This window comes from Syngnathus leptorhynchus, chromosome 9 (assembly GCF_054491065.1).
Source record: "Syngnathus leptorhynchus isolate UIUO chromosome 9, UIUO_Slep, whole genome shotgun sequence".
Classification (NCBI taxonomy): domain Eukaryota; kingdom Metazoa; phylum Chordata; class Actinopteri; order Syngnathiformes; family Syngnathidae; genus Syngnathus; species Syngnathus leptorhynchus.
The window spans coordinates 696,566-717,633 of NC_141203.1; the positions used below are offsets into that span (position 1 = coordinate 696,566).

General features: G+C 43.0%; 1 protein-coding gene across 8 annotated transcripts in view; it reads left to right on the forward strand.

Annotated features, from left to right (window-relative positions):
- LOC147050555 (homeobox protein PKNOX1-like) overlaps positions 1–21,068 on the forward strand; it is a 74,113-nt gene that overhangs the window by 36,179 nt on the left and 16,866 nt on the right. For 7 of the 8 annotated variants that reach the window (XM_085919991.1, XM_085919995.1, XM_085919993.1 and 4 more), the window contains 4 exons: positions 8,506–8,677; positions 13,301–13,501; positions 13,580–13,724; positions 13,824–13,921. In XM_085919991.1, coding sequence (XP_085776117.1) covers positions 8,506–8,677; positions 13,301–13,501; positions 13,580–13,724; positions 13,824–13,921 — 616 coding nt within the window. The remainder of the gene's footprint in view (positions 1–8,505; positions 8,678–13,300; positions 13,502–13,579; positions 13,725–13,823; positions 13,922–21,068) is intronic. The other variant, XM_085919997.1, reaches the window with a different exon arrangement.

The window sequence follows — 21,068 nt, forward strand, 5'->3', positions numbered from 1 at the left end:
ACACTGTAAATACGTACGTGAATAAATAAATATAAGACAATTGCAGCAATCAAATTTGAATGTCAACGAGTCCAGAAAGCAACCGCTGCCGATTCTGAAACTGTGGCCAAGGTTTCCAACTGCTGAGCTGAGTACGAGATGCTTATGCCAGTGGTCACTTTGTTCTCAGAATGTAAAGCCAATGCATGGGTATTAAAAATAAGACTTGCTCACTTCTCAAATGATTTTTTTTTTCGTGTGCTATGAATGCAGATCATACATCCTTGATTTTTCCGGTCCAGAGTAACCACTGCTGCGAGGTCCCTATTGTTTTTGAAGAAATTGTTATGGCCAGAGCAGTGACCGCTGCGAGGTCCCTAACGTTTTCGGAGAAATTATTATTATTCAGGCTTGACCACCAACTCTTGCGTGGTCCCCATTGTTTTTGTAGGAATTCTTTTTTTTATCCGTAAAGGATTGCATTTTGACATATTGATTACGCATGAAACCTCACCAAACTTTGCACACTCATGAACCCTGGAGAAGAATTCAATATTTTATTCGTCATAAGCGATGACAACAAAATGGCACCAAAGCGTCATTGACACTGAAAAAAATAAAAAGGCTCGTTTAATCTTGATGGAAAACAACTCCATTGCAGTCATAGTCTAAAATCAACAGAAAAAGACTTGTGAATTTTCTAATGTCCAATTTTGGCCCATTTTTGCACAATTATAGAAATTATATTTTTTCACCCTTGTCCTAAAGGGTTCATCCAATTGACTTTAGCTGTACCATCTTAGGACCTGAGACAACTGTGAGAGCCCCAGTGAGAAATCCGTAAGATACAAAGTATGTTACTTTCTTCCTGCATTGCAGGTCTTTACTCAAACCAAATGATTTACTGAGCATTTCCCTAAATCTAAGTGAGTAACCGATATATTTTTTTGTTCATGTCAGTTCAAATTCCTCTGCAGTATCTTAGTCATTTACATTTACAAGCTATTCCTCAACATGGTAGACCAGTGTTACCCAACACTGGTGTGCCGTGAGAGATGTTCAGCAGTGCCGTGGGATTGTCCAATATTAATTACAGAGCGCATTGTAAACAGGATCGCCAAACCACTGGTCAGTTCGCGCAAGGCCTGGTCATCCACTTGTTAATCGTGCATGCGTGGAGAATCGGAGAATCTTGAGATTTCATGTTGTCGGTCTGAATGTATTGCATCGGCACACATTCAGTTTATGTCAAGTCAAGTTTATTTGTATCGCCCTAAATCATAAGCAGTCTAAAAGGGCTTCACATAGACAAACAATTGACAATTATTCTCAAAGCATCCCCTGATCTTGCTCCCAAAAGGGCAAGGAAAAACTCAAAAAAACCCTACCACGGGAAAAATGAGAAACCTTGAGAAGGGACCACAGATGAAAGGATCCCCCTTTCAGGATCACCAGGCTGCAATGGATGCAGAGAGGGCACATAAAATGCGTAATATGAAAATCAATGAAAAAGTGGATGTCCAGGTCAAAGCGAAGGGCTGCCGGAGGTGCCCTCGATTGTCCTGGCAGTGTCTTCGAGGAGGGTAATCCACCGCAGTTCCCTCATCCTGAATTGGTCCACAAGAATCTAGATAGTCGCTGTCAGCTTGGGTGTCACCTAACCACCTCCCCAGTCGGGGAGATGGGGAGAGGAAGCAAAAACAAATTCCAGCCGAATCGGCCACTACAGTTTAATTAAAGGCCATATCATAGAAATGTGTCTTTAAACGTGTCTTAAATGTTTCTACTGAGGTAGCAGTTCTAATATCCATTGGTAGGGCATTCCAGAGCTCTGGAGCCCGAATAGAAAATGCAGACATTTTCTTGGCCCTCTGTGTCACTAAAAGACTAGCGTTTTGCAAACGAAGGTTACGAGACGGAACATAAGGAACAACAACTAGGTCGACGAGATATGAAGGTGCTAAGCCATGCTATTATTTATAGGTTAATAGAAGAACCTTGAAGTCACATCTTAAATGGACCAGGAGCCAATGTAATTTGGCTAATATTGGGGTAATGTGATCAAATGTTCCTGTCTGTGACAGCAGCCTTGCAGCAGCATTTTGTACGAACTGTAGATTTTTGATGCTGGACTTGGGAAGACCAGAGAATAATGCATGACAGTAGTCCAGGCGCGACGTGATAAATGCATGTCTAATAGTTTCTGCATCACCGGTTGAGAGGATCGGACGAATCTTAGCAATATTACAAAGGTGAAAAAATGCTATTCTGGTTATATATATATATATATATATATATATATATATATATATATATATATATATATATATATATATATATAAGTGTTTGAATCCATAGCTATGAGGCGATCATTAGTCACTCTAACAAGTGCTGTCTCAGTGGAATGATTAGCTCTAAAACCAGAGTGAAAGGATTCATATCGATTATTGGTGACCATGTAATCAATAAGCTGCTGCGCTACTTCTTTTTCAAGAAGTTGAAAATGAATGGGAAATTTGAAACTGGCCTATAATTAATTACTGAGACAGTCCGGGTCAAGATTTGGTTGCTTAAATCGTGGTTTAATGACAGCGGTTTTAAAGGCTATTGGCACTATCCCAGAGGAGACAGACAGATTAATTATATTTAAGACAGACGGTCCTAAAATTTGAAATAATTCTTTAAATAGTTTGGCTGGAAGCGGGTCGAGTAAACATGTTGTTTGTTTAGCCGCACTAATCAATTGTGTAAGCCTTTCAAGGGACACGCTTTTAAAATTTGAGAGGGTTATTGCATGATCGTCAGCGCTGGTAATCAGCGGTCTCGACTGAGCGATCGGAATGGTCATCTTGATCTAATCCCTAATGGATCTTTCGAGCGAAAAATTTCATGAACTCGTCAGCTGAGTGAAAGGAGCTATTGGAGGTCGGCTGGCGTAGTGTTAGCTTGGCCACTGTATCAAATAGGTATTTAGGATTGTTTTTATTGAGATTAATGACCTGTGAAAAATAATGAGTTTTTGCTAAGATAAGCGTATCTTTATATTTCAGGAGCTGTCACACCATGCTTGATGGAAAACGTCAAGTTTGGTTAAATGCCATTTGCGCTCATGCTTTCTACATAATTGCTTAAGCGTACGTGTTTCATCTGTGAACCACGGAGTAGGCAATCTACGGCGAGTTTTCAGACGTAGCGGCGCCACAGAGTCGATGGCATTTAACAATGTCCAATGAATTCATTTGTAAGATTATAAATAGAGCCGGTATATGCGGGAAATACGACAGTTGCTGGCGGCAGTAACTCAGATAGCGCAGTTGCAGTCATGGAGTTAATATTACGGTTGCTATAATTCTGATTGCTCTCTTGTCTTTGACTAAGAACTAAAATTTTAAATTTTATTAAGTAATGATCAGACATAACAGTAGTGTATGGCAGTACTGTTATATTTGAGGTTGCCAGTCCTTGGGATAATACCAGATCTAAGGTATTTCCAGTTTTATGCGTTGCAGCCTGTACAGTTTGCGTAAAACCAAACGTATCAGTTAAAGTCTGAAACGTAAATGGCTCTGACGGTAAATTCATGTGGATATTGAAATCGCCCATGATTATTATATTATCTACATTTGTCACTAGATCAGCCACGAATTTTGAAAATTCATCCAGGAAGCCAGAGTCAGCCCCGGGTGGACGGTAAATAACAGCAAGATAAAACGACGGTAAAGTGGTGGATCAGACAGTGAGAACTTCAAATGTTTTAAATACGTTAATCGAACGAGGCCTAAATGTAAGATCAGAATTTGAGATGAGGGCAACACCCCCACCCTTTTTTCAAGGACGCGCCACATGTGAGCTCACAAAATCTGGAGGCGAGGACTAATTAAGCGGCAGCAGTTCATTAGGTTTTAACCAGGGCTCGCAAAGACCAAATCCGTTTAGATTGTGTTCCGTGATGAGGTCATTAACGAGAACTGCTTTCGTATGAAGCGATCTAATATTCATAAAACCGAGTTTAAGTGTAATCGGTCGATCAGGGTTCGTATCTATTGAAGGATTTTTAAACGAAATGAGAGTAAGATTGTGTTCTCTAGGCCTGACGTCAACTCTCAAATGTTTATTAGCGCGGTGGGACGATACGACCGTAGGAATTTAATAGTAAATATTTGGTACACAAGTAATATTATCTGAAACGGGCACCGTTTCATCAGCGATACCGGTCGGGGTGGAGTGATTTGTCTACTACCTCAGTAGAAACTGTATTCACGTGTACTGTAGCACTATTCAATCTGTGACGCTCTAGTCTGCACAAGGAGCTATGTGCATGCTGGAAGTCTAGGCTGGCGCGAGTTAACTTTAACTTAACTGACTCCAAACCCATCCTAACAGGTGGCCTAGTCACCTGTGCCCCGGCCTGCTCTAAAGTGACCTGTCATGAGTGGCTCAAACAGTAATCTATATTCCTAGAAAGAGTGAAGGCGCCTTCACGGTTAGGATGAAGGCCGTCCTTCCTCAGCAGGTCGGGCGGCCCCAGAAGGAGGACCAGTTATCTATAAAATACAGTCCCTGCTTTTTACAGAACACAGCCATCCATCGATTAAGGGAGACTAATCTACTAAACCTCTCATCAGTGCCTCTCCCAGGCAGGGGGCCAGAGACAAATAATCGATGCCGACTCATCTTTCTGGCGGGATCACAAGTCCTCGCTATGTTTTTCTTTGTGATCTCTGATTGCCTCATCCTAACATCATTGGCGCCGACGTGTATCACTATGTCCGAGTAGCTAGTGTTGTTGGAACTACGCTGTTGACTAGGCCTATTGCAAGTCAGCTCCCTAAGATTAGCTTCTTTGTCGGGTGCTCTGCCCCCAGGAATACACATTACCGTGAATGGATTTTTAAGTGTGATATTTCAGGTAATGGAGTCACCTATGACCAAGGTGCGAGGGCCAGTAGACCGAGATGACTTTGGACGGCTATGCCTCTTACCTGGCTCATCGCGAGTAGCAAGCTGCTTCGGGCTAATGCTAACTGGGCTAGCGGGCTGACTACAGTCCGCGTCTGTGTCCGCCACATCTACTGTTATCGCACTATTCTGCTCTAGCTAGCGGACATGTCCCTCTAGCAGGGACAACCTCTCTAACAGAAGGGTGCAGTTGGTGCACGAAGCCGTACAAACCTCTTGATCCGCAGCCATGCTTACGTGTCCGATGATCGACGGTAGACAAACGGCCACCAAACAATAGCAACCCGGAAGCGGAAACTTATCCGCTTCATGTGTGTGTTGCTGTGTGCTTTTGCTAACAGTGACAGACACTATGACGTGGTCCAATGGAAATCAGGGCATGCAGTTCAACCAGAGAACCTGGATTGTTAATTTTTCACCAACATAAAATACACAGTCAAGTCGAGACACCTCGACTGTGATAGCCACTCGGCTACTCACAGAACAGCAGAGCGTCTTTAAAAGTGACATTGTTCTTATTGTCGTAATATTTATAGCGCTAGTCTAAAACAATAAACAAAATCATGTTGATTCTTTTGGATTTTGATCACGATCACCTTCAATAGTTTATTCCTTACACTGTCTAAAACATTTAAAAAAAACCTCACTTTTATTTAAAAAAAGAAATACAATTAAAAGAATATTTAGTATTTATTTTTATTCAATTATTCGACACTTCATACATATATAGGAATAGGACTTTACGTCTTTCGTTGTAATATATGTAACTGATTTTAATATAGAAGCTGGTATAACACTTAACAGACTTTTGTTGGTGGTGTGCCTCGAGTTTTTTTCCAATGAAAAGGTGTGCCGTGAATGAAAAAAGGTTGGGAAACAATATGGTAGACAACGTCAGGCACCGTTCGTGTTGCAATGAGTAAATATGAGCCCAAGTGATTCATCAACACACTTATTTCATCTGTGGTAAATTTAACAAAATTTGTTTCTAACAAACAAACAAACCAATGTAAAACAAGAGAAAACACTGCCTTACAGCGGCTCCTGTGAGAGGTCTGCTCCCTCGTGCTTGTCGGACCCTGGATGTGGCCGAACTTCGCTGTGCGTGCCCCATGGTTATGACGCACACCATCTGCATCTGCTCAGACTTGGTGCCCAGGACGCTGCGCACACATTTGCCAGTTTTGTGATGTTTTGACAATTAACAACCACGCTCCATTGGCTCGCACCATTGTCTGCAAATCACCGGCTGAACTGCCTTTATGCTGGTTCGTGAATCCTGTATGGTTTGGAGTGTTCATCTGCGGGGGGAGGCTGTGTGGCAGACCTCTGAGTCACTGTGTCTGTCAATATTATTTAGGCCTCTGAACAGCAGGCCTGCAGTTTGTTTTTTTCCCCCTTTGTTACAGCACAATGTCTTTGTTGGTTGCTTTGCCTTTGATTACTTGTATCTTGTCGCACTTATTAGTGTCCATTGTGGCACCGTTGTGAGTGACCCCCCCCTTTCTTGGAGGCTGTTAAGTTTGCGCTCATGTCTTCTGTATGTCTACTATATCCCCACTCTGTGGTATGAATGCTGCAGGAACACTGCATTTCCCCCCTGGGATCAAGACGTAAAGTATCTGTCTGTCTTAATTTTGAAAACCGACAATGTGATAAATGATACAGACCAAGATATGCATGTATTGTCATAAATATTTTTTCGAAAATGTGGCAGTATAACGAGTCGTGTATTTTTTATACGATAAACAGGGAAATAATAGAATTATTGTGCAAATGTAATGTTGAAACACACACTTGTTGTAACGTCTATATATATATGAAGATGGCGGCGCATGCAGTTGCAGTGGCTCAGTGCTCTCCCGATCTACGCATTGTTTGTTTTTTGTTCGGTCCTGACGGCGTCACTGGGCGTGTCCTAAAGGACTGCGCAGATCAGCTGGCTGGGGTCTTCACAAAGATCTTCAACCAGTCCCTTACCGAGTCCACTGTCCCATCCTGTTTAAAATCCTCCACTATAGTCCCCCTGCCCAAGAAATGCTACATCACCAGGCTGTTCCTCTGATGAACTCACACCACTCTTAGTCTCAAAGTTATTGCTGTGCAATAACATCCTGCTCTCCACACCTTTTGTGAATTGTCTACACCAGGGGTCACCAACCTTTCTTAAACCAAGAGCTAGTACTTCCTGGGTACTGATTAAGGCAAAGGGCTACCAGTTTGACACACACTTCTGAAATAGCCAATTTGCTCAATTTAGCTTTCACTATGTGTTATTATTGTCATTTCCAGTTCACATGTAAGTGTGATTTTGAAAATAATAGCAAAACTACAGTCTAACCTCGGTTTTCGACCACAATCCGTTCAAGAAGCGAATCGGTTGAATTCCGAATCTATCTTCACCTTCATCTTCTTACGCTTATCCGGGGTCGGGTCGCGGGGGCCGCAGCTTTAGGAGGGACTCCCAGACCTCCCTCTCCCCAGCCACTTCCTCCAGCTCATCCCGGGGGATCCCAAGGCATTCCCAGGCCAGCCGAGAGACGTAGTCTCTCCAGCGCGTCCTGGGTCGACCCCGGGGTCTCCTACCGGTGGGACATGCCCGGAACACCTCCCCAGGGAGGCGTCCAGGAGGCATCCTGATGAGAAGCCATCTCATCTGGCTCCTCTCAACGTGGAGAAGCAGCGACTCTACTCCGAGTCTCTCCCGGATGACCGAGCTTCTCACCCTATCTCTAAGGGAGAGCCCGGACACCCTGCGGAGGAAACTCATTTCAGCCGCTTGTATCCTGGATCTCGTTCTTTCGGTCACGACCCATAGCTCGTGACCATAGGTGAGGGTAGGAGCGTAGATCGACCGGTAAATTGAGAGCTTTGCCATTTGGCTCAGCTCTCTCTTCACCACGACGGACCGGTACAGAGTCCGCATTACTGCCGACGCTGCACCGATCCGCCTGTCGATCTCACGCTCCATCCTGCCCTCACTCGTGAACAAGACCCCAAAATACTTGAACTCCTTCACTTGTGGACATACTGGGGAATCTGGGACTTCCACACAACACCTGCATGTGGATTAAGAGCTTCTTGACGGGTCGCAGCCAGAGGGTGAGAGTGGGCCGTCATACATCCACACCTCTCAGCCAGGACCATACTTAGAACCGCTCAATGAAAAACAACTATTGATAAAGACAACTTGAGTAAAAAAAGATTTGTAAAAGGGCCAAAAGATGGAACTCTGAATACTCAAAGATGCATCTGTGTTACTTTTCAAAGGTTAGGGGTAGGCTCAAGTCTTAAAAAAATAAAAACCTAACAGAAAACATGTTGAAAAGCATGAACTTTTATTTGGGACACATAACAATAATGAGATTTTGCCATTAAAGGAAAAAATATGACTCAGTTATTTTTTTTCTTTCTCATAGACAATTAATCACCTTTTGAATGATAACTACCAATAATTGTAATACACCATAAAATTAATTGATTTTCAAAAGAAAATTCAGTGTGGTATGGTTTTACTATTAAATGATCAAATGATGTTTTAATGACCTATATACTTTCCTTTTGCAGACATCCTCTGTTCCCTTTGTTGGCTCTGCTATTTGAGAAGTGTGAGCAATCCACTCTTAGTTCTGAATGCATCACCTCTGCAAGCTTTGATGTGGACATTGAGAATTTTGTGCGCTCTCAGGAGAAGGACGGAAAGCCCTTTTTCAGTGAAGACCCAGAACTCGACAACTTGGTAAGCTTACGTCTCATGACCCAAAATGATAACCCTGCTCTATATAGTCAGTTTGGGTTCAAACCTCTCTATATTATAGTCTGAGAGGTTAAATGCAAATTCAGTTGTGGTCGTTGATCACTAATGCATTTGGCGTTGGAACCATTTGAGACACCTGACTGTTAGAGTGTATTCAGACCTGACTGTTCGGTCCGCTTTAAACGGTTGAAAGGCTGGTCCGGACCTTTTGTGCAGGTGTGAATACATGCAAACAAATCCTGGTGCGGATTGAAGAAACTGACCGAGACCCACTTTTTCAAGTGGTCTCTGTTCGCTTCCAAACGAACTCTGGAGCGGTTCGCTTCAGGTATGAATACAAACAGCGAAGCGCCGCACCAACAGCACAAGTATGCAGAGCAGGAACACAGTGCGTAGGACTCACATGTTTTGCTCCATTTCTGGGTTTGTGCTTTGTGTGCCGCCCTGGTCATTGCTGTCCAATGGGAGCACTGATCGACACAAGTGTGGATATGTATACTTCACTTGCAAAATGTCTGAATAGAAACTGCACCAAACAAAAAAAACTAAGTCCGCTTTTGGTCCGGACCAAACAAGCGAACTAAAGGATTTTTCTGGTCTGAATACACTTAGATTTCACACAGTGCTGGTTTATTCGAGTTGGGTATCAATCCTCATCCCGAAATACCTATTCCTATCCAGTATTTTATAATTGGTACCAGTGCCTGAATTACAGGTATCAAACTCAAGGTCTGTAGGCCAGATATGGTCCACCACATTTTACGTGGCCTGTGAAAGAAAATCTTGTCTGTAACCCTCCATGATCCTTGCTAAATTATGTACCAAAATGTCAAATTATCATGTGTAATAATGTTGAGATTTAACCCTTTTTACAATAACTTGAACAATAATTCGACTCTCATCTGACTTGCATTTACTTCTGGTGTACCCCACCAAAAAAAAGACAATTATGTGCATTACGCCCCCCCCTCCCCTCAATCGACGATCACATCATGACGGCCGCTGTCTGCGGATTGCACAACCCTCGAACGAATGAATTTTTCTGGTCTAAGTTTTGGTCCCAATACATCCATGCAACCGTGTTTTTAAGCATTGCACTAGATTCGGGGCCCACGTTAAGTACCCAAATAAATGATAGCGAGCAACGTACTTTTCATTCACACAATTCCTATTTACAGTTTAAATTCCAGGCTTTGGGTTTCAGGATTAATTATTTATCGTTTCATGTCAAATAATTATTTTATAATTGTTCAGAAGTCTCTGACATACAAAATGTTTTCCTCTAAAAAACAACTGGTCTGATTCATCTCAATGTGCGCAGTCTACTGCCCAAAATGGATTTGGTGGAAATTTGGGTCTGTTCAACTGCAAGTGATATAGACTTTTGACTTTAAGAAAACTGTATCAGATACTGAGATTTTATTAGTGGTTTTAATGTGTATTGTTGTGAAACCATCTGACAAAGATAGTGGGGTAATACCATTTGTCAAGTCATCTATGCATGCGGAACTACTTGGTACTACATTTCTCCTGAAACACCTCAAATTTTTTACTCATTTGCTCTCATTCTTGCGTTATCTCAAATTTTATATTAAAACACCATCTACGTGTTAACTTCAAAACTGTTTTTTTAATGTATTGGATACATAGATGTCTAGTTCAGTTGCTCACAAAATATCTAGCTTGGGAATGATTGCAATGAGGTCTAATCACTAACAGATGTCAACAGTGCCTCGGATCAGAACATACACTGTATGTTCTGTATGTCATACAGAATACCATATTTTCATTTGTCAAGTCATCTATGCATGCTGAACTACTTGGTACTACATTTCTCCTGAAACAGCTCGAATTTTTTACTCATTTGCTCTCATTCTTGCGTTATCTCAAATTTTATATTAAAACACCATCTACGTGTTAACTTCAAAACTGTTTTTTTTTATGTATTGGAGACATAGATGTCTAGTTCAGTTGCTCACAAAATATCTAGCTTGGGTATGATTGTAATGAGGTCTAATCACTAACAGATGTCAACAGTGCCTCGGATCAGAAAATACAGAATACCATATTTTCCGGACTATAAGGCACACCTAAAAACCTAAACTTTTCTCAAAAGCCTTATAGTCCAGTGCGCCTTATAAATGGATCAATTGATGAATTTGTTGATCCATACTGGTTGTACACAGTGCTCTGCATAAATGTTTCAGTATGTTTTATTACGACTAGTAAATTACAAGGTCGCATCGCTTCCCACCATTACGGCAACCGTGGTCAGGGGGCGCCACAGAATAGCTGTTGTGCCCGTGAGGCTATTTCATTTCAAAATAGGCTGCTCCGTTAATGTTTCGAGTAAATTTACAGATCAATATGGAAGGGAAGCAGTACCAAGGTGTTAGATCGAACTTTAGTAAGTTCCGATCATTTTTTTAAGCCCTCGTTTGAGAAACGCAATTGAGAATCGCTGAGGCTCATGGGAGTTTGTGGGTGGCTAATGCTATAGTGATAGCTGCTATACGCACGAGGCTATTTCATGTCAAAATATAAGTTCTAATCATTTGATAGATCGTTTGAGAAATGCGATTTTTTACACTTTGCTGAGGCTCATGGGAGTCTGCAAGCTGAGGCTCATGGGAGTTTGTGGGTGGCTATTGCTATAGTAATAGCTGCTATACGCACGAGGCTATTACATGTCAAAATAGGCTGCTCTGTTAATGTTTCGAGTACATTTACGAATTGATATGGAAGGGAAACATAGGTAAGCAGTACCAATGCGTTAGATTGAACTTTAGTCAATTCTGATCATTTTTTAAGCTTGTAAGATAGTTTGAAAAACGCGATTGTTTACAGAGGGCTCATTTGTTATTGGCTAGTGGATGCATACCGCAACCCTAGTCAACCTCAGTTTGTTGCAGTATAGCTTCTATTTTATGCGCCTTTTACTCCGATGCGCCCTGTATAATGTCCCAATTATCATCCCACGCACATCTGGGCGTGGTGAAATTTGTCCTCTGCAGTGTGCCTTTTGGTGCGAAAAATACAGTACTTATTTAGGTTAGAATAAGTCCACATTTGAAGTGGTCTAGTAATAGGCAGTAAGAGGAATAAGAGGAAGTGTACAGTGTGATTACAAAATGCCGGACAAGGGGCAGAGACACACAGTTAAAAGCTACAAAGGGATTGTCATCATTCTTTTATCCATTGAGCAAAATATTAATGACGCTGAGTATACCACTTGCTGGTCTTCTCCTTTATCATTCGTCAATCAAGTTGAAGTAGGCTCTATCCAATGGGACCAAACTTGCAAGCAGACAATTTATTAATTGTTCTTTGCATGATTTACATGAGCTATTTCCACCAGTTGAGCAATGTAATCTTACAGAGAGCCTGCATGTACCCCGCACGCAGGTGTTCTCCTTTGTCATCGGATGACTCATAAAAACATGCACGCACGCACGACAGAGTGCACCTGAATATAGCACAATGGTCCTCCATTTTGGCCAATTAAAACTGTAAATAGTTAGATACTTGAAAATACATTAGATTTTACCATCATAAATGCTTTTTTTGTTTGTTTGTTTTTTAAGTAAAGTACAGTTTATATATATATATATATATATATATATATATATATATATATATATATATATATATATATATATATATATATATGAGTCGTCATAAAAGCAAATATCATTGTTTACAAAAGCGAAGATGGTTTTATAAAGAAGAATTGTCAAAATACCTTCGACCAGAATCGAGACTCTCATTGGAAGCTATAGAAAGCGTTTAGAGGCTGTTATTTCTGCCAAAGGAGGATATACTAAATATTGATGTCATTTTTTCTGTTGGGGTGCTCAAATGTATGCACCTGCCTACTTTTGTTTAAGCAATGATTGCACACTTTCTGTAAATCCTATAAACTTAATTTCACTTCTCAAATATCACTGTTTTGTCTGCTATATGATATATTTAACTGAAACTGTTGATCCGAACAACCAATGATTTATAAAGGAATATGTTGAAAATGATGAGGGGTGCCCAAACTTTACCAGATTGTATTTGAAAAGGCGATGCTTTAAACAGCAACACTCAGTTGAAGGGTCGGCCTTCTTTCTGGAAGTTTCTGCTCCCAATCTTTCAAACCAGCCGACCAGAGGATTGTGACCCGGTCTGGGACGAGCCTTGTGGCTAAGCCGCAAGCTAGCTGACATGGTCCGGCTCGCGAGGAATCTCGCCCCAGACTGCCACCACTCAGCAAAGAGGCTTGCCATGGTCGGCATCGGAAGCCCGCTGCGCAGCGCAGAAGCTCGCTGTGGACGGTGTCGGAAGCCCGTTGCTCAGCGAGGAGCCTTGCCATGTACCGTATCAGACGCATTTCAATTAAATTTTGGATAAATAACTGCAGGACAATATAGTGATGACAGTGATAATTTTGGTTATTATCAGAAAGTGAATGATCATCTTTGGTTACTTCTTTGTCACGAAGTTTGCTTGTTTTTGACTTAAGAACTTTGTTTGTCATTTGTATTGTTTACAATACTGCTTTACTGTGTGCACATATTGGGGTCCCTTTGCTAAAATATGGTAATTTTTTGTGTTCTACAGATGGTAAAAGCCATCCAGGTGCTGCGAATCCACCTGCTGGAACTGGAGAAGGTGAGTGACCTGTGTAAGGACTTCTGCAGTCGTTATATTGCTTGCCTCAAGACTAAGATGAACAGTGAGACCCTACTGAGTGGAGAGCCTGGTAGTCCTTACTCCCCTGTTCAAAGCCAGGCCCCAAGTTTCTCACCAACCAAATCCCAGGTCAGTTGTCTGGATAAATCACCCTCATAATGTTATTTTGAGGGTATCATAATCAATCCAAGCTCTTTTTTTTATCAGGTCCCGTGCTCCATCTCAGGGAGTCCTCAGGGTCAAATTGTGGTTCCGGCCTCAGCCCTGCAACAAGGAAATGTCACTGTCACGGCAGTAAATCCCACCCAGGTGGTTGCAGGTATGTCATCATGGCATACTACTACACCAACAGGTAACTGTCCTGTTACAGCTAAAATTTTATGTAGAAAATGTCACTGTGATAAAGTATTCTATCGCCAGAAACTCTAATGCATTTGTGGGTTCCAACCAGGTGGCACAGTGTATCAGCCTGTAACAGTTGTCACTCATCAAGGCCAGGTCGTAACACAGGCCATTTCCCCAGGAACTCTCCGTGTCCAGAACAATCAGGTTTCTCATTTATCTCTTTGATTTTTTTTACATTGGTGTTAGTGTCCTGCCGGAGATCTCACATTGACGTCTTGATGGCGGAAAGGAGCAGTATTGTAAAATTTCAATATCTGGTGTTCCCATTTTTGTGTCTATTTTTGTATTTGTCAAACCAATCCTCTATTACTGTTTCATGCATGGACGCATGTCATGTAATGTGAACAAAAGGATGGCTATTGTTTACAAATACAGTGCACACAGGCACCTGTACCTGCCGTGTCACTCCGCATGTGCTAAGTTAAACTGGTGTGTTGCATCTTGTGGATGTCATTTACTGAAAAATTCATTGTCCAGCCTCTTAAATATAATATACAGTAGCACTCTTTTTACACGGGTTTTATCACTTGAACTTAGCTCTTCAGTGTGAATCTCGCTGGTAGAGCTTCTTGGCTATTGTTCACAAATACGTACAGTAGCTCTCAGTTGTTATCGCGTGAACTCAACTCTCGGCGTGAACCCACGTGTGCTTGTGGTCTTCCGGGTGAAGCTTTCCAGAATCGCGTTGCGCACGAATGCAGTTGGGTTAAACCTGCTAAAAAGCAACGCAAACTTTGTCCGAGTACTGTCAAAAAAATGAATAGGTCAATAACAGAGGCGGCGGACTTCCGGGGTTCCACTGCACTTAATTAAAAAAAAATTACAGTCCCATTGTGCCACTGTCGCAACGTGCCAATACTCCAGCGTTGTCAGGGCTGTGAAGGCTCTTTATAGCTGCTAGCAGCATTAGGGAGTGCCAGAGCAGTGAGCGCTGCGAGGCCTGAGCAGGGACTGCTGCGAGTTCTGAAATGTTTTTGTAGAAATTATTATTTGAGCCTGAACAGTGACCGCTGCAAGGTCTCCATTGTCCATCCATCCATCCATCCATCCATCCATCCATCCATCCATCCATCCATCCATCTATCCATCTATCCATCCATCCATCCATCCATCCATCCATCCATCCATCCATCCATCCATCCATCCATCCATCCATCCATTCTCTATACCGCTTGTCCCCACGGGGTCACGGGCGTGCTGGAGCCTATACCAGCTGTCATCAGGCAGTTGGTGGGAGACACCGTGAACCGGTTGCCAGCCAATTGCAGGGTCCCTATTGGTTTTGTAAAAATTATTATTGTTACGGCCCGAGCAGCAATCGCTCCTATGCTCCCTATTGTTTTTGTAGGATTTTTTTTTTCTCCGTAAAGGATCACATTTTTGACACCCTAAACATGCACAAAAACTCACGAGGGACTAGTGAAAAATCTTATATTTTAAAGTTGTCATAAACAATGAAAATAAAATGGCTCTGTAGCACCACCGAGAGCGTAAAAATGAAACAGACTCATTGACCTAGACCTATAAAAATTGGCAGGCATGTTTAGCACCCCGAGATGTACAAAGTTCATGCCAGCCATAGTCTAAAATGAATCGGAAAAGAGTTATGAATTTTTAACGTCCAATTTTGGCCTCTTTTTGCACATTTACAAAAAGCATATTTTTGCACCCTTGTCCAAGAGGATTCATTCAATTAAGTTCAAACTTGGGTTGTACCGTCTTAAAACCTGTGAAAACTGGGATTTTTCTTATTTTATTTTTATTTTTCAAAATACGATATCACGAGGGCGGGGCAACACACAAGGAAAATCTTAATAACTCCCTTGCACATGATCTAAAAAGAATGTCACGACATCTAAATGATAATAATCTCTTGTACCTTAGTAGTGACAAAGAATCAAAAAATTACACTCTGTTGTACTTCACCGAGCCTGTTTGATGAATCCAACTTTAAATTTGTCACAATGGCCTCAATACGTTGATCATGTCCTACGCCAAAACCTAATTTTACATGTGACGATAGTCCAGGTATCTATAACTTAATATTCATCGTAGTGATCGCGCTACTGGAAATAAACATTTTATTCATTAATGACAGACAGAAAGTGGAAGCAGTAGTCAAATCAGCCAACTTAGTTGCCTTTCAACTAAAGGCAAGAGTACCAAAATAAGTCTTTCATCGTGTCTTGAATGTTTCTACTGAGATAAGCAGATTTGAATTTTGTAGATAAGGGCATTCCGGAGCTCCGGAGCCCGAAAAGAAAATGCTTTCGAAGCTGCAGACTTTTTTTATGCACTCGGGGTCACTAAAAGAACAGCATTTTGTGCACAAAGGTTTTGGGACGGAACATATGGTACCACTTGGTCAATGAGATAAGAAGAATCCTAGCTGTGTAATATTTTATAGGTTAGTAACAGAACATTGAAGTCGCATCTCAAGTGAACCAGGAGCCAATGCAAGTTGGCTTGTATCGGGTAATATGATCAAACCTGCTCATCCTTGTGAGGAGTCTATTTGCAGCTTTTTGTACCAACTGTAGACATTTAATCCTAAACATACAAAAACCAGACAGCAGTACGTTACAATAATCATGGTGCAACGTAACAAACGCATGTAATATGATTTCTGCATCACAAGTTAAAAGATTGGGACAGATGTTAGTGTTATTGCGGAGGTAAAAATGCAGTTCTTGTAATGTTCTTAATGTGTTTTTGAAAGGAGAGAGTTGGGTCAGAGTTGGGACATCACATGTTACATTACCATGGACTACATGGTGGGGGCTCTCTGAGAGGTAAGATCTAAAGTAGGAAAATGCTGATCCCCAAATACAAACACACGTTTCAAAGCAATCTAATGTGTTATGATCAACAGTGTTGAGTAACAAAAATGCTGCTCAAAAAAATTAAAGGAACAGTTTTTTTATCAGGGTATGGCATGATTGGTGTTGATGGAATTAACAACAGGTACACTAGAGGGGCAACAACGAGATGGTCCCCAAAACAGGACTAGTTTTGCAGGTGGAGGCCATTTCAAGCTCCTCCCTCTTGATCTTTTTTAACTGTTTTTCCACAAGTCTTGGCTTTAGCAAGAGTCATTATCACGACTGGAAGCATGAGGCGATTTCTTAACCCTCCTGAAGTTGCGCAGATTGTCCAACTCCAGGATGACACATCCATGCGTGCTGTTGCAAGAAGATTTGATGTGATTTTGTGTGTGAGAGCATGGAGGAGATTCCAAGAGACAGCCAGTTACTCTAGGAGAGCTGCACAGGGCCGTAGACGGTCCTCATCCCATCAGCAGGACCGATATCCGCTGGAGGAACAGGTTGAGAAAGCCCTGTCAGAAAGAGCTTTAACTCCCGAGCCCTACAGAATGACCTTCAGCAGGCTACTGGTGTGAATGTTTTTGCCCAAACAGTCAGAAACAGACTTCACAAAGGTGGCCTCAGGGCAGGACGTCATGTAGTGTGCCCTATGCTCACTGCTCAGCACCGTGGAGCTCGATTGGCATTTGCCATAGAACACCAGAATTAGCAAGTCCGCCACTGGCGCCCTGTGCTTTTCACAGATGAGAGCAGGTTTACCCTGAGCACCTGTGATAGACGTGAAAGGGTCTGGAGAAGCCAAGGAGAGCGCTATGCTGCCTGCAATGCATGACCGGTTCGGTGGTGGGTCAGTGATGGTCTGGGGAGGCATTTCCATGGAGGGTGAACAGACCTCTACAGGCTAGAGAACGGCAGTCTGACTGCCATTAGGTTTGGGGATGAAATCCTTGCACCCATGGTCAGACCCTACGCTGGTGCAGTAGGTCCTGGGTTCCTCCTGATCCACGACATTCCTGGCCTCATGTGGCAAGAGTATACAGACAGTATCTGGAGGATGAAGGAATTGACACAATTGAATGGCCCTCACGATGACCTGATCTAAACCCGATAGAACACCTTTGGGACATAATGTTGCGGTCCATCAGACGCCGCCAGGTTGCTTGTTAGACTTTGCAGGAGCTCACTGATGCCCTTAGACAGATCTGGGAGGACATCCCACAAGACACCATCCGTCGTCTCATTAGGAGCATGCCGCGACGTTGTCAAGCATGCATACAAGCATGTGGGGGTTACACAAGATATTGAAAAGAGTTTTGAATTGCAGAAATTGAATTTAGGCAAAATGGACGAACCTGCCACATCATTTTTTCACTTTGATTTTTGGGGTGTCTATATACTGAGCCCTGAAAACTTTTATTTCCATCAAAAGATGTGGCATCCTTTTGTTCCTGAGACATTAAACAGTCCATATCAGTATAGATATCCAACTTTTTTTTTTTCCACCATTGAAATCTGATGTGGGCGGCTCGGTGTCACAGTGGGTAGCACGTCCGCCTCACAGTTAGGAGGGTGCGGGTTCGATTCCACCTCCGGCCCTCCCTGTGTGGAGTTTGCATGTTCTCGTGTCCGCGTGGGTTTTCTCCGGGCACTCCGGTTTCCTCCCACATCCCAAAAACATGCTTGATAGGCCGATTGAGCACTCCAAATTGTCCCTAGGTGTGAGTGCGAGTGCGAATAGTTGTTCGTCTCTGTGTCCCCTGCGATTGGTTGGCAACCAGTTCAGGGTGTCCCCCGCCTACTGCCCAATGACGGCTGGGATAGGCTCCAGCACGCCCGCGACCCCCGTGGGGACTAAGCGGTTCAGAAAATGAATGAATGAATGAAATCTGATGTGTTTTCAAAGTGTTCCTTTAATTTCTTTGAGCAGTGTAGTATTGATGATGTATTGGAGTCTATAGCTCGGACATCGTTAGTCTCTTTAGCAAGAGTTATTTCAGTAGATGTCAGCTATGAAACGAGACTGAAAAAGTTCAACTCGATTGTTAGAAGCCTAAGCTGTTGCGCTACGACTTTCTCAAGAATTTTCTCAATGAACGATAATTTGAAACCGGCCTATAATTACTGAGACACAAATAATAAGGGTTTAGTGCTAGTGGACAGTGATAAGTTAATGCTCTTTAAGACAGAGGGCCCTAAAATTTGAAATATATCTTTAATGAGTTTGCCAGGAAATGTTGAGTAAGCAAGTTGTCTGTTTTGCCACACTAGCCAGTTGTGTATGGCTCTTAAGGGACACTTTTTCAAAATGGGAGACGCTTGTCAGATATTTTCAGCCTCATTACTTTTACCTTCATGAAATTATCAAGTGAATAGGCGCTATCTAAGGGCGACTGCTGTTGCATTATCTTGGCCACAATATCAAACAAGTATTTAGGGTTTTTATTTTGACCGATAATTCTAGAGAAATGATTGGTTTTTAGTGGTTGAGGAACTAAACACCTTATCGTGGTAGAGGGGTTCGTCTCAGGTTTGACAATTTATTTTGATCATATGATTATGTTGAAATGTTGACTAGAATCATTAACTCTGTTAAAACTTTCCACCTTTCCTTGACTCGTTAAAACTTTCCACATTCCCTTGAGTTCTTGAAACTTTCCAAGGTTGTGCAAACGTTTTTGCTTAGCTTGTTTAAAGATGCTCCACCAGTATCTGTTTACACAACTTTGTAAAACAAAGAGATATAAGACTAACTAGATATAAGACTGACTAAACCACCTAGCACCTGGTTAGCACCACCACCTTGCTTTCTCTCAATAAATAGTCCCTTGCAAGAGGCGAAGGTTAGAGTGCTTGAAAGCACTCTATGATGATGGCTTTCTCAGCTTGCAAGCATAAAATGGGAAAACTGTCTCACTGTGGTACTTGCATAAAAGGTAGAGTGAAGAAAACTCCATCAGTTTGAGTGTCCTAATGATCCTAGGAGCCAAGTTGTCTGGGGCTTTATATGCTCCTGGCAGGGTCACCCATGGCAAAAGTGTGAGGGGCCAGATAAAGCACGGCACAGATAATTATGATGATAAATAAAAATGGACTCTGTTCTCCCTTGCCTTGACGCGTGTCACCGGGGCCCTCCCTCTAGAGCCAGGCCTGGAGTTGGGGCTCAAAGGCGAGCGTTTCCGGTCCTTCACTCATGAGGCCTGGCTGGGCACAGCCCGGAAAATGCAGCGTGGGTCCCCCTCCCTATGGTTCACCACCTGTGGGACAGGCCAAAGTGGTCGGGTGTAGAGCTGTGAGCTGGGTGGTGGCCAAAGGCGATCCGATCCCCAGCTACAGAACCTGGCTCTTGGGACATGTAATGTCATCTCTCTGGCAGGAAAGGAGCCTGAGCTGTTGTGCGAGGCAAAAAAGTTCCGACTAGACATAGTCGGACTTGCCTCCACACATACTTTGGGTTCTGGTACAAGTCCTCTTGAGAGGGACTGGAGTCTCTTCCACTCTAGAGTTGCCCATGGTGAGAGGCGCAGAGCAGGTGTGGGCATACTTATTGCCCCTGGCTGGGCGCCTGCACATTTGGGTTCACCTCGGTGAACGAGAGGGTACCTTCTCTCCGTCTTTGGGTGCGGGGGATGGTTCCAGACTCTTGTTTGTGTCTATGCAACAAACGGCAGCTCAGAGTACCCACCCTTTTTGGAGTCCTTGGAAGAAGTGTAGGAGAGCACTCCTTCCAGAACCAGAACATTATGAACAATATATTACAGGGCTAACATTGCCCTTGAGTGGAAAGGAATGGAACACGATCTGGTCCTGTAGCTTAACACTTTTTGTCGTTCTGATGGGTGACTTCAATGTTCACGTGGGCAAAGACTGTGAGACCTGGAAGGGCGTGATTAGGAGGAACCCGAGCGGTGTTCTATGACTGGACTTCTATACTCGACATGGATTGTCCATGATGAACACCATGTTCAAACATAAGGGTGTCCATATGTGCACCTGGCACCAGGACACCCTAGGCCTTAGTTCGATGATCGACCTTTGTAGTTGTGTCATTGGATTTGCGATGTTTTGTGACACTCGGGTGAAGAGAGGGGTAGAGCTGTCAACTGATCACCAACTGGTGATGGGTTGGCTCCAATGGTGGGGGAAGATGCCGGTCTGACCTGGAAAACCCAAACGTATTGTGGGTGTCTGCTGGGAACATCTGGTAGAATCCCCTGTCAGAAAGAGCTTTAACTCCCACCTCCAGCAGAGCTTTTCCCACATCCTGTGGGAGGCAGGGAACATTGAGTCTGCGTAGACAATGTTCTGTGCCTCTTGTTGAGGTGGCCGACCGGAGCTGTGGCCGTAAAGTGGTCGTGCCTGTGGTGGCGGCAACCTCCGAACGGGCTGGTGGACACCGGCGGTAAGGGATGCCGTCAAAAGGAATCCTATCGGGCCATTTTGGTCTGTGGGACTCTGGAGGCAGCCGA